At 39.0% G+C, this 13,673-nt stretch overlaps 1 protein-coding gene across 7 annotated transcripts in view; it reads right to left on the minus strand.

The window, feature by feature from the left end:
• The window catches only part of HOOK1 (hook microtubule tethering protein 1), a 64,381-nt gene extending 55,869 nt beyond the window's left edge, over positions 1-8,512 (minus strand). For 4 of the 7 annotated variants that reach the window (XM_045584546.1, XM_045584550.1, XM_045584548.1 and 1 more), the window contains exons 1-2: positions 8,192-8,421; positions 3,798-3,883 (exon numbers count right to left, since the gene is read on the minus strand). In XM_045584546.1, the coding sequence (XP_045440502.1) occupies positions 3,798-3,883; positions 8,192-8,254 (149 nt within the window). In that variant the 5' untranslated portion in view covers positions 8,255-8,421. Of the gene's footprint in view, positions 1-3,797; positions 3,884-6,986; positions 7,215-8,191 lie in introns of those variants that run through there. The other 3 variants (XM_036446814.2, XM_045584545.1, XM_045584549.1) reach the window with 3 other exon arrangements.
• Positions 8,513-13,673: the final 5,161 nt, after the last annotated feature.

Here is a 13,673-nt window from a genome sequence, read left to right on the forward strand (position 1 = left end):
GATTAAATAAAAGAGCTATGTCAGTTGCAATGGTTAATTTTATGTCCACTTGGCAAGGCCACAGTAACCACATATTTTGTATGTATTTGGTCATACATGCTTGGATGTTATTGTGAAGGTATTTTTAGATAAGATAAACATTTAAAAAAAAAATAAAAGTAGACCTTGGATAAAGCAGATTGCTCTCCATAGTGTGGGTGGGCCTATCTGTTGAAGGCCTTAAGAAAAAGACCTCCCTCTTCTGAGAAAGTGCAAATTCTGACTGTACACTCTACCTGCAACAGTATCTTATTGGGTCTCTCTCTCTGGAGAACCCTATTACAAGTTTTTGACCCTAACAAAACTTCATATAGGACAGTATAATTATTTAGTAATTCATTTAGAAATGAATCTGGGGATAACCTCTTCTAATTTTTCATCCTTTTGTTTTGCATTCCTCCTTGCCTTCCTTTCCATCCCAAATCAAATTTAGCACTCTACTTATTATGCTCAGATTGCATACAAATTCTATAGACTGATTGCTTAAACAACAGAAACTTACCTCTTACTAGAGGCCCGGTGCACTCAGGGGGGGTTACCTCAACCCCACCTGTGCCATCTCGCAGTCCAGGAGCTCTTGGAAGAAGTCAGACTGCTGACTTAGGCCTACTACCTAAGCCTAAGCCGGCAGTCCGACATCCTTAGTGCTGCTGCTGCGCTTGCCAACCATGAGCCTGGCTTCTGGCTGAGCGGCATTCCCCCGTGGGAGTGCACTGAGCACCAGGGGGCAGTTCCTGCATTGAGTATCTGCTCCTGGTGGTGAGTGTGCATCATAGTGACCAGTCATTCTGCCATTTGGTCAATTTGCATATTAGCCTTTTATTATATCGGATTATTATATAGGATGGTTCTAGAGGCTAAGAAGTCCAAGATTAAGATGTTGGCAAAGTAGGCTTCATTCTGGGGTCTGTCCTCTTGGCTTGCAGGAAGCTGCCATCTTGTGTGTGCTCACATGATCTCTTCTTTGTATGTTTGCAGAGAGTAACCTCTTTGATGTCTCTTTTTATAAGAAGTCTAATCCTAGCAGATGAGGGCCCCACATTTATCATCTGATTAACATTAAGGACTTCCTTAGAGGCCCTATCTCCAATACAGATACACAATTAAGCCCTACACAGTTGAGTCTTCAGCATATGAATGTTGAAGGGGCACAAATATTCAGTCCCTGAGAAATACTCGCTGACATGGCCATAAATATGTATTTCCCACCACTTTCCTTCTTATAAACAAATCCATTCTTCTCAAACAATTAAAATGACAATATTTGGCATTATTAAACTTGATACCTAACCTCAGAACTCTCTGGACTTATATCTTCCTTTTACTTTTTGCACTGTGGCTTAATTAGGCTTGTGGCCTCAGCAGTTAGCTCCTTTTCTCATATTTCCCAGAACTTCTGTGAAAATCAAGGAGTATCAAATAAGAAGGGGATATAAGACTAAAAAAGCAAAATATGAACCAACTGTCTTCAAGTAAAACTGAGAATCATTACACAATAATTTTTAACTCCACCTATGGTATTTGTCTTCTGACAATTTTACCAGCTAAACTCAGGCAGTAATTAATGCCTTCTGATTACTAAGTATAGCACAATTATATTGGTTCAATGAATTGATACTATTCTGCTTAAATAATCAAAAGGCCTTCTGTGCTTAATACAAAAGTTATGATCCGTAATTTGGGCACATAGCCTTGCATTTATTCATCTATCAGGAGGGGATCAAGATACTATTGTAGATTTCAATGATTATAGCTGACTCAAAACTCTGGCTTTAGAGTCAGGTCAAACTAATGGTATTTTGTTATGGCAACCTCAGAAAACTAATATCGTTGTGATCAATTAGTTGTAAGACACCACTGCACTCGGACCAGCCAGAAAACTAATATCGTTGTGGTTACAGTTTTCCTACATACATTTAAAACAGAGAGATACATAGTATGTAGTCAAACTAAACATGATGAAGGAACTATAGAATCCTAAGCAATAACCCCATGACTTATATGTCTAAGTTATATAGTTCAGGCAATGACTTTTAAGATTTCATTATATGGAAGCTGACCCTACACTAAACATGAGGGACAGTTCCAGAGGTTAGGAAATCAAAGAGTCATTGCACCATTCCATGGTCAAAACGGGTCTCTTCTATCCTGGTTTGATATAAAGCTACTAAAAGCACCACAATAGCCCTAACCGGTTTGGCTCAGTGGATAGAGCATCGGCCTGCGAACTCAAGGGTCCCAGGTTCGATTCCAGTCAAGGACATGCACCTTGGCTGCGGGCACATCCCCGATGGGGGGTGTGCAAGAGGCAGTTGGTCGGTGTTTCTCTCTCATCGATGTTTCCAGCTATCTCTCTCCCTTCCTCTCTGTAAAAAATCAATAAAAATATAGTATTTAAAAAAAATCAATAAAATATATATATTAAAAAAGTAAAAATAAAAGCACCACAATATATTTAAATATCTTCAGTTAGCACTTTGAAGTGAGTGAACACACATCAACCTTACATCCATACCAACCACAAGGTAGCTGTATCTGCACCAATACCTACAATATACTGCAATGAAAAAAGGCCAGGTGTATATCCTTATGACAAAAAAATAATGACGACATCCCCAAATCATCAAGAAAGAATCGTATTCAGAATGTTTGCCGCTGGCTAAAACACTTGAAACCAAATGAATACTTGAAACCAAATGAATAAACAAAACATTTAAGAAACATCTTTAAGAAAGCAAGGGAATAAGGCATATTTCAGAATGATAGCACCCCCCAAAAAAAGTTAACAGGTTAAGCTTATCTCTTAAAACATTATTTAATCTTGAGTTAACCATGTGTCTATTTAAATTAGATCATTTTGAATATTCCAAGGACTGATAATTTTTGTATTGTTTTAAGTTGTTTTTTCTAAGCGTGGTAAAGAATTTTTGCTAAACCATCTATAGGGATTTTCAATCACAACAAACCTTTACAAAATAATAGCATCAATTCAATAAAAAAATCTCCAACTATAAAATAACAGAGCAGATAGGATTCTGGTCTTACTGAAGATATATTATCATGAAAGTAAGCTTATACAAAATCAATGACTATTAATTAATAAATTATGACTACAGAATTGCCCATGCTTTTTCTACTAAGTGCATACCTTATATTATAGATGTCAAAACCCTAATTCTTATATGTTTGGCAAAAATCAAGAAATAATGGAGTTAAGAACTTTTCATATTATGCATTTAAATAAAATAAGCCTAACCCAAAGAGAACTGCCTTATTAGTTAAGGTTCCCTAGGATTTGTGACTTTAAATTTCATTTATACATTTCATTATTAGTGGATTAATACATTTACTCTTAGTTCAAAATACAGGTTTAAATATTTAATATTTTTTCTAAATCCAATATTTTATTTGCACTGATACCTTCAAATGATAAGAGTATAACCAAAGAAAACATTTCAAGCAATTATACCATTAATTTAACCTGTTCCTTTCAGTGACTATAAGTTGTAAAAGTGATAAGAACAAATTTAAAATTAACATCTCTGGAACAGAAATCCTGATTGTTCATTTAATTAAGACAAATCTTTATTAACAACGATTAATCAGCTGATATACCTTTTTGTTTCGTAGATGCAAGAATGCTTTGATACCATATGTGAGTCATCAATGTTTCAATAACCTTTAAAATACAAGTTTAAGTTTTCTTCCTTGGTATTGGGTTTACAATTCTTTCAAGAAGAACCGGGACCACTACTTACATTTGATGAAGAACTTGTGCCATGGCAACTCCATTAGTCAGCTGTTTTACATCCTGACAAGGCGCAGGGGTATTGAATGTCTGCAGCTAAAAGGACATAAAGCAAATGACTTTACTGCCTCTTTATACTTACAGGGTAGCATTACCAACCTCCCCTCAAAAAATATTTACCTGTTTATCTACCTACCTATACATATATATGAAAATTAGAGAGAAAAATAGCTAACTGACCGTTTTTTTCTTTAAGTTCAGACTCTGCCAAACAAGTAAAACTAAACTAATAAGTTTCTGTGGCTGTGTAATATTTTTATAAAATAAATACTTAACATTTCATAAATCATAAAAATATACCTAAGTCAAATATACTGATGTCATGTATGAAGTACTTCAGACTTTCTGAAAGCCAAGTATAGAACTCCTATGTATAGTATGTGTTTTGTCTGTTTTGGAGAGAATTACATCAAAAAAAGAACTTTAAGATAACATTTGCAAGTGAAAATTTCAATCATATCATTTGGTAGGAAAACAAAGGCTAGAAATGTCAAGTCTAAAACTACTATTTAGTTTATTGATAAGCTCTAAAATAAGGCTGGACTTCTGCCTGCTATCTAACAATTAGACGTAAGGCATAGACAGACCAAAGCCTACCTACTATATCAAGTTGTTTCCATCTAATTTGGCTTGAGATATTACAACTTTTCAAAGCTCTATTTGTTAAACATTCATGTACATATTAAAAAGGGAAGTAAAATGGTGGCATCTTTTTCTAAAAAGCAAGCACAAATAGACAAATGTTTAAAAAGCAAATTAGCCCTGGCCAGTGTGGCTCAGTTGGTTGGAGAGTCTTTTGGTATACTAAAAGGTTGTCAGATTACTGATTCAATTCGTAGTCAGGACACATATCTAGATTGTGGATTCAACCCCAGGTTAGGGCACTTACAGAAGGCAACCAATCAATGTTCCCTCTCAGCTCTTACCTCTCTCTCTCTCTCTCATCCACTCTCTCCAGAATAAGCATGCCCTCCAGTGAGGATTTATAAAGCAAATTATAACAGAGCAAAAAATGGATCATCTATTTTCTAGAAATCTAATCTCAACCCATAATGATCTTTAACTCAATATACTATGATTGATTCTTTTTTCTCACATATATTCATCTCCTTTAGTTTACCACTATGTTAATCCAATAAAATTCTCTCCCACCATAATTCACCTTTAGTGGTTGTGTATATTTTGAGATTCTATAAATGTCTCCTTATTCTAATACAACATGTAAGAATGGCATAGACAAACTAAATCTAGCCACAATTACTTTCAAAGTACACAAAGATACTTTACTGAGCTTCTACTCTATTGGGATACTGTAGTACAGGATAGATTTACTAAGGAAAATTATCAGGTTTCTACCCTAAAGTAGCTTCAATCGAGATAAGGAAAAGAGAAAGAACACAAAAGTCATTTCTAGCAAATATGTTCTGTAGTCCTGTGATTATAGTATGCACAAAATGTTCTGAAATATACCAGTCAACTAATCAAATTAGGTCTTGTATTTAAGAAAGACTATTTAGAGATGGTTCCTAGACAGAAAATCTTGAGTTGGGAAGGAAAATTTCAGGAAATAGGAAAATAATAAAAGCACAAGTATAGGAAAAGAGATGGTATTTTTAGGCAATGCGCAATTCAGTGTTATTGGAATTCTAGTGCAAAAAGAGGCGGGGAAGGGGTGGGTACAGTCATGGGTCAGGCCTCTGAAGAGCCATGACAAAAAGTTTGGACTTATCCTTAAAGATGTCATCGATATAATGAAAAATAGTAAGAATAGCTCCTATTTCACAAGGTGGTTTTGAGGAATCGGTAAACACTGTACTTAGATTAGTGCCTGACACACGGTATAAAGTCAATAGCTCTTAGCACATTCGCTATGACTCAAGGTTTCTGGGTGTGTGGGGTCTAGAACAATAGGTATCACAATCTCCAGAAAATCCCCAAGTGATTCTTATGCACATCAGTTTTGTGGAAATACTGCTCTGGGTAATAATGAGAGTGACATCTTTAGTACGTTTTAGAAAATGGAAGAGAGTATTGTAGTATGCACAAAATAGTTGACAGAATGGAGTAAGTGGAGGTCTTAGAGAAAACAAGTTTAAGGACAATGCTTTGAGGTGTCAATGTAAGTTCAAGAAGTTTAAAAAACTCAAGAAATGTGACCATAAAGGGAAGGGGCACTACAGGAAGTGGTGGCTCTCCTTTCTCTCTTGTGAAGATAGAGAAGATTGGAGCAAGTTTGCATGTGGAGAAGAAGGAGCCCGTGGAGAGAGAAAGAAGTAGTAAATACAGAAAGGAGGTAAGAGCCAAGTTTTAGAAGAGGTGGAAAGGATGGGATATAGAACCAGAAACAAAGAGGAGGAGGTTATTTTCCTGAGGTGGAGAAACGTTGGGGGGTTCAAATAGGGTACTGATAAAGGTTTTCAAAGAGAAATATAAGAGGAACTGTGTGGCTATTCTTAATCATAAAGCTGGGCAGTGTTATGGGTATAAGTGGATTTGGCTGTAGCAGTATTTATAGAGGGAACATTCTGCACAGGAATTCCATTTTCTCCAGTGTTTCAGCAGCCTGAGAGAGAATTGGAGAAGCAAACGACCAATTATACTCTGCCATCTTTGATACTTCATCATTTGGTTTATAATGTTTGTACAGTTTTTAAGAAATTTTGCCTTCCATTGTAAAAATACACAGCTCTGCCAACCACCACAATTAAAATAGAAAGTTCTTTAATTTTCCTTGATATTGGTCTTCTTCAGTGCCTTATGCAAAGAAGGGACTCAATAAATATTTGTTAAAAGAATGGACATAATCACCTAATACTTTAAAGTATTGCAAAACAATTCAAAAAAATCCTATACTTCTCCACCACTTCATATTTAAGTCAATGACACCATACAGACTGCATTTACTACGCTAGTCGATGTTTAGTGCAACAATGCAACAGATTAGGTTGCATATACTGGTTAGTCACCTGTTTTAACAAAACGCATCATTAAAAGTAATGTTGCCTTGTCTATGACAGTCTTAAATACAGTACCTAAACCCAATACTTACTTTAAGTGAAAATACACATGAACAGTTAGCTAATTGCTTTAAGCCATACGCCCTGGATACTTGCATTCAGCTTAAAAGCAAGCTAATTACCTCCAGAGTGTTCCAGTTGCTTTAAATTATGGTAATTTTCAATACACTTCACAAAGTGCCAGGAACCTTCCCTGACTTCTCACTCTTTTGAATTATGTGCATGAGGAGATCGCTTGGGAAGCTCATCAACCAGTCGCCGCCTCCGGATCCAGTCTTTTTACATTCCATTTTGCACACAGTACTTTACACAAAACTTAACAACTGGGTTGGGCATGGACATCAATAACAACATCCTATGGATCACCCAATACCCATTTAGAAACCACATCATGCCCGCTCTCTGATAGCTGAGCACCTCCAAAAGGTGAGACTTGATATGCACAACTACAATACTTGTAGCTGAGCACCTCCAAAAGGTGCTTAAATCAGAAAAGCTCTCAAAAAGTCACATTTTGAGGAAGGGAATAAACGGGGACAGATCCTGCCTGTCCAAACCCAACACAAATGACCAGAAAATACTAAACATGGCTCAAGTGCAAACAAAAAATGCCAAGACTTTTCCTTCCTAGAAAATGCTAGTCGGTTGAAGGGGTTGCAACCAGAAACATCTTTTTCTCCTCATAACAAATGGGTGTAACGATCTAAGTGGCTTCTACAAAATCGGATGCCCAAGTGGCGTGGAGTAGCACTAATCCAGGAACGAAAACCACCTCTGGCCACCTGTCTACACGGAGCAAGGCGGCTGGGGTGGAAGGTAGGCTTTCGGAGGGGGTCCTGACTCCCAAGTGGCACCAAGGACGGTCCCTGTGAGAAGGCTGCACAGAAGATGGAAGGTGAGCGAGGCTGTGATCCAGAAGTCCAGCACTTGGTTGTGGAGCAGGGGAAAACGGGACAGGACAGAGGGGCTGGGCGCCACAGCTGTTAGGAAGGAGCGGGATGGGGGGTTTGAGACCAACCTCCTCCGTCCCGCCCCCCCAGAGTTCCCGTCCCCTCCCCCACCCCCACATACAAAGGTAAAAACGTGCACACACACACACACACACACACACACACACACACCTGCCCCGCGACCCGCAGGTGGCACTCTCGCGGTCAAGGGCGCCAAGAGGTGCGGAGGGCGAAGCGCCGAGTCCTCCAGGGGCGCAGGAGGCCTGGCTACTCCTCAGGCACCCCAGGGAAAACGGGGACCCCTCCTCCGTCCCTCTTGCCCCTCCCCCCGGCCAACTCGCCGCGGCCCCTCGAACCCGGAGCCCCCTCGCACTCACCCAGATGATGAGGCTGTCACACAGCTGCAGCTCGGACTGCGGAAGCAGCTGCGTCTCCTCCATGGCCGCAGGTGACTCCGCCGCTGACCCGACACCTCCCCCGCACTCCCGCCGGAGCCGGCGTCGACGACCTGCCAGCCCGCCGGGAAAGCTCGGTGGCCAGGCCCGATGCCCGCGCCGCTCACGCGCGAAGCTCGCGCTGCCGACGTCGCGGCGTCACCCCCTCCTCGCCCCCTGGCCCCGCCCCGCCCCGCCCGCTGCGCTCCGCGCCCGCCCCCTCCCCTGCCCGGCCCGGGCCGCCGCGCCGCACCTGAGCCCCGCCTCCTCCCGCCCATCTCTCCCTCCCCGCCTCCCCCGCCCTCCGCCCGCCCCGCCTCTTCCGCAGCGCACCTCTCCCCGCCGCGCAGAGTGACCGGGCGAGCCCCAGTCACAGAGAAGGGGGGAGCTCGAGGGGGGCGGGAGGGGGCGGGAAGAGCGCCAGGAGGTTGCCCCGGAGGGACGCGCTCCCTCGGTTCTGACCAATCAGCGTGAGACAAGACTGCGCCTCCGGGGCGGACGCGCGCGCCGGGAAGGGGTTTGTGACCTGGCAGGTGTAGGGAAAGGTGGGGTGGAGTGCGCGTGCGCGTGCGCGGCGCGGCGCGGCGAGAGTAGAGGCCGCGTTGGGTCCCCCTGGGATTGTGTTCATTTCGGGCATCTTTCCGTCTCCTCCCTCGCGGTAGGGCAGCACCCCTGGGTTCACCTGTGGAGACCCACACTCAGCTTCCATTGTGCCTGCAGAACTAGATCCTGCCCATGAATAAAACCTGGTCCAGATAGAGAGAGCTGATTTTTCTCCAAAGCGTTCTTTGGAAAAGGATGTTTTAATTGGAAGAGGCGGCAGAGACATGTGTTTTCCAAGAAGGAAAAATACACCACAAAGCTGCTTAAATCAGAAAAGCTCTCAAAAAGTCACAAACCATATGCAATTTTATTTCAAATGGGGCAAAAGGGAAGACCATTTGAGATAGGAAAATGAAGTGATTGTTTTCAGAAAACAGAGGATATCAATATGCAGCCTATCCTATTTTCCTTTGGTGGTTTGAAAACCTGTGTTCTGAGAAAGTTCTTGGCGGAGGGGTGGTGCAAATTGGAACCTCCTGAAGCATTCATCTATGGCTTAGGCTAAGCCTTAGGCTATGAAATGGGCTAGAATATTTTTACTCATGCAGTTGATTTCCATCACTTCACTCATTCACTCATAAATTCAACAAATCATAGTCTGTAAAAATGCAGCTGGCTCATTTATATAACTGCATCTTTATATTTAGACATTGAAAGTTTAAATCTGATGGATGACTGCAATTAAAAGCCCCTGCATGAAAATCAAGTCTCATTCTTTTAAAAAATATATATCTTTTATTGATTTTTTTTACAGAGAGGAAGGGAGAGGGATAGTTAGAAACATTGATCAGCTGCCTCCTGTACACCCCCTACTGGTGATGTGCCCTCAACCAAGGTACATGCACTTAACTGGAATCAAACCCAGACCCCGGGACCCTCCCTCCCCCACTACCAGTCCCCAAGCTGATGCTCTACCCCAGTGTTTTTCAACCTTTTTTGGGCAAAGGCACACTTGTTTCATGAAAAAAATCACGAGGCACACCACCATTAGAAAACGTTAAAAAATTTAACTCTGTGCCTATATTGACTATATATAAAGTAATTCTCTTGAATAGGAATCAAATAAACACAAAGAAAGTATTTTATAATTACTTTATTATGAAATATTAAGTAAACAAAATAGTGAAAAATTATAAAATTCTTGTCTTGTCTGCACCTACGGCACACCAGGCAACATCTCGCGGCACACTAGTGTGCCGCGGAACAGCGGTTGAAAAACGCTGCTTTACCCACTGAGCCAAACCAGTCAGGGCCAAGTCTCACTCTTGATAGCATGCGTTTGCTATCAAATCCCTTAGCATTAGGCTAGAACTTTCTTATCCTGTGTGGAGTCATTTTATCTCTGGTCCCTAACAACATTGGCCATAAGACAATGAAAAGTAAAGAATGTAAAAACTGAAGACCTAGTCTGAGTCTTGGCTTTACTCCACCACTGGCTGTTGACAGCTGTCTTTTACTGGAACCTAATCTCACATTCCCAAAATAATCCTAATGACACTAGCCTACCCTGCCTATCTCTCAGGTGGGCAAAAATACAATGGATGTGGAAGAGTTTTATGAATTAAAACTCCTTTGCAAACTGCATTACTACAATTACTAGGAGTACTGGTTAATAATGCAGATTTAGTAATCAAAGAAAACACGATAATTTCAAGAGAAACATCAAAAGATTTTTATTCAAAGTAATGTCCATTGCTAGCTACACATTTCCCCATCTTTCAGGTAATTTGTGGATACAAAAGTGTGGTTCAAATTGATTATTTGCGGCCGGTAGCAATCAGTATTAATGGTTTCACCTGGTATTAGAAGCTCATAATACACCACACCTTCCTGATCCCACCAAACACAGAGCATTGTCTTCTTTCCAAAGCGATTTGGCCTTGCAGTGGATGTTGATGGTTGACCTGGATCAACCCATGAATTTGTGCATTTGGGATTCTCAACATAAATCCACTATTCATCACCAGTCACAATTCAATGCATAAAAGTCTTTCTTTTGTGCTCTTGAAGCAACATTTTACTGATGACTTCTCGGTTTTCTATTTGTCTTTCATTCAGTTGATGTTGCTCCCATTTTCCTTCCTTTAAAATTTTTTCCATTGCTAGTAAATGATCAGAAATTGTTTGCTGATCAATGTTTAATCTTCCTGCAAGTTGTTTTTGAGTTTGACATGCATCTTCATTCAATAATGTTTGTAATTGTTGGTCTTCAAACTTTTTCGGATGACCTGGACGTTCTTTGTCTTTCACATTGAAATCATCATTTCAAAATCATTTAAACCAGCATTCAGAAGAATCTTGAAATGGAGCATGTTCACCATAAGCTTCCCAAAGTATATAACTTTCAGCAGCACTTTTTTTCAAAATAAAGTAATGAATTAAAACTCCCTGCAAATGCTTTTTTTTTTTTTTTTTTTTTTTTGGCATGAAATTAGACATTTTAAGTGTAAAAATATCTGTGATGCTAACACCTTCAGCAAATTTGACATATTAAGTTTTGAAGCTTGCTGTTAATACAACAAAATAGCATACATATCAAATCACATATATATCAACATATGTGTAACTCCACCTAGTGAAAAAAAAATCCGCACTATTAACCAGTACAACTAGTATATGCTGAGAAGCACATAAGAACACTTAACACTAAGAGCCACAAGTGATTGAACTTCTGGGAGTAAATGAGTTACCCTGGGCTCTGTTCAGAGAATAGTTTCTCAGGGAAGGATGCTCAATGCTCTTCATAATCCTAAATCTAATGGGAATATATTCTAAGGGCATGATCAGTGAATTCAAAGAAGAAATACAAACATTCAAACAAATATTAAAAAGTTAGAAAAATGTAAAATATGAACCATTGAAAAATAATGCCAAGGAGAGTGAAGTGCACTTTCATACACAACTAGAACAAGCATTGTATAAAACTGTTCCTAATTTTTATCAATATCAAGAAGCTTTAAAATATACATAGTACTTAACCCTTGGTTCCATAATTCCACTTCCTATCATAAAATCTATTGAAATCATCAAAAATGAAGTCAAAGGTTATTGAACAATGGTATGTGTTGATATTCTGTATATACTGATCACTACATGTCCAATAAGCAAGAAAGGTTAACTACATTATAGAAAGTTTATAAGATAGACTATTTAGCAATTAATAAAAATAATGGTTTGGAGAATATTTGATATTCATAAAATTTTCATAATATATAACAGTAAATTAAAAATTTAGGTATAAAAGTATGAGTCAAGATTTCAACGTTATAAATATTATTTATGAATTTCACATGTGCACAGAAAGAAGACACATGCTTGTCACACTACTATGTCATTTTTACATATTGATGGTATTATTTTCTGTAATCTTCTATACTTATCACTCTTTCTGCAATTAGTTTGCATTACTTTATAATCAGAAAAAAAGATATTAAAAGGAATGCCTAATATAATGTAGGCTATCATTTTCCAACTATTGGCATTCATTTCTAAAAGTTGTCATTCAAATTTGCAAAGTTGAATGAAACAATAATTTTTAAACATTAATTGTAGGATTGTAATTTGGCACACTTTTTCTGAAAAATTTTTGACAATATATATCAAGAGTCTTTATAATGTTCAAGGCTTTTAAGCCAATAATTTCCCTTCCAGAATATATTCTAATGAAATAAGCAGATGCCTACAAATTTGATTGCAGTGCTATTTATTAAAGCAAAAAAAGGAAACCATTGAATGTATGAAAGTAATTAAATACATTATGATTTATCTATACATTGAAATATATTATAGTTATTAAAATATTTTGAAAGAAGTTTAATTACTCAGGAAAATGCTTATAATATAATGTTCAAAGAAAAAAATGGGATGATACAAATCTGTACATACAGTATAGATCTCTATATATATATACATACGCAAAAGTAGGTTTACAGTTGTGAGTACATGAAAGAGTTAATTCTTGTTTATTCTTGTATTATATATTTTTCCATATGAACAACTATAAACCTACTCTTGCTCAAATATATATACTGAGTGACCAGATTATTATGATCTCTGAACGCATAATAATCTGGCCACTCCGTGTGTGTGTGTGTGTGTGTGTGTGTGTGTGTGTGTGTGTGTTTTAGAGGCCTGGTGCATGAATTCGTGCATGGGTGGGGTCTGGCCAGCCTGGCCAGGGGGAGGGGACATGGGTGCTTGGCTGGTCGAAATTCAGGTCAAGGGGACAATTTGCATATTAGCCTTTTATTATATAGGATATACACTGAGTGGCCAGATTATTATGCATTCAGAGAGCATAATAATCTGGCCACTCAGTGTGTGTGTGTGTGTGTGTGTGTGTGTGTGTGTGTGTTATGCATTGTGTGTATATATACACAACAAGAGAGAAAGAGACGGACTAAAGGAAATAAACCAAAATGTTAATAGTTGTATAAAGATAGCTAGGCATTGGAATAATAGGTTTTACCTTCTTTGTACTTCACAGTAATCTTGTCATTTTCTAAAGTAATTTTATTATCAGACAAAAAGATAAAGGCTGAAAATGCTTAAAACTGTGAATATGTTTAGATTTCAACTGTTGAAGAATACATATAAGCAAACACACACATATACACTGCCTGGCTGATGTTGTTTAGTGGTTGAGTTTCAACCCGTGAACCCGGAGGTCAAGGTTCAATTCCCAGTCAGGGCACATGCTTGGGTTGCAGGCTCAATCCCCAGTAGGAGGAATGCAGGAGGCAACTGATCAGTAATTCTCTCTCATCATTGATGTTTCTACCTCTCCATCACCCTCTCTGAAATTAAAACAAATATGTCAATT

Source organism: Pipistrellus kuhlii, unplaced genomic scaffold, assembly GCF_014108245.1.
Source record: "Pipistrellus kuhlii isolate mPipKuh1 unplaced genomic scaffold, mPipKuh1.p scaffold_m20_p_2, whole genome shotgun sequence".
NCBI classification, from domain to species: domain Eukaryota; kingdom Metazoa; phylum Chordata; class Mammalia; order Chiroptera; family Vespertilionidae; genus Pipistrellus; species Pipistrellus kuhlii.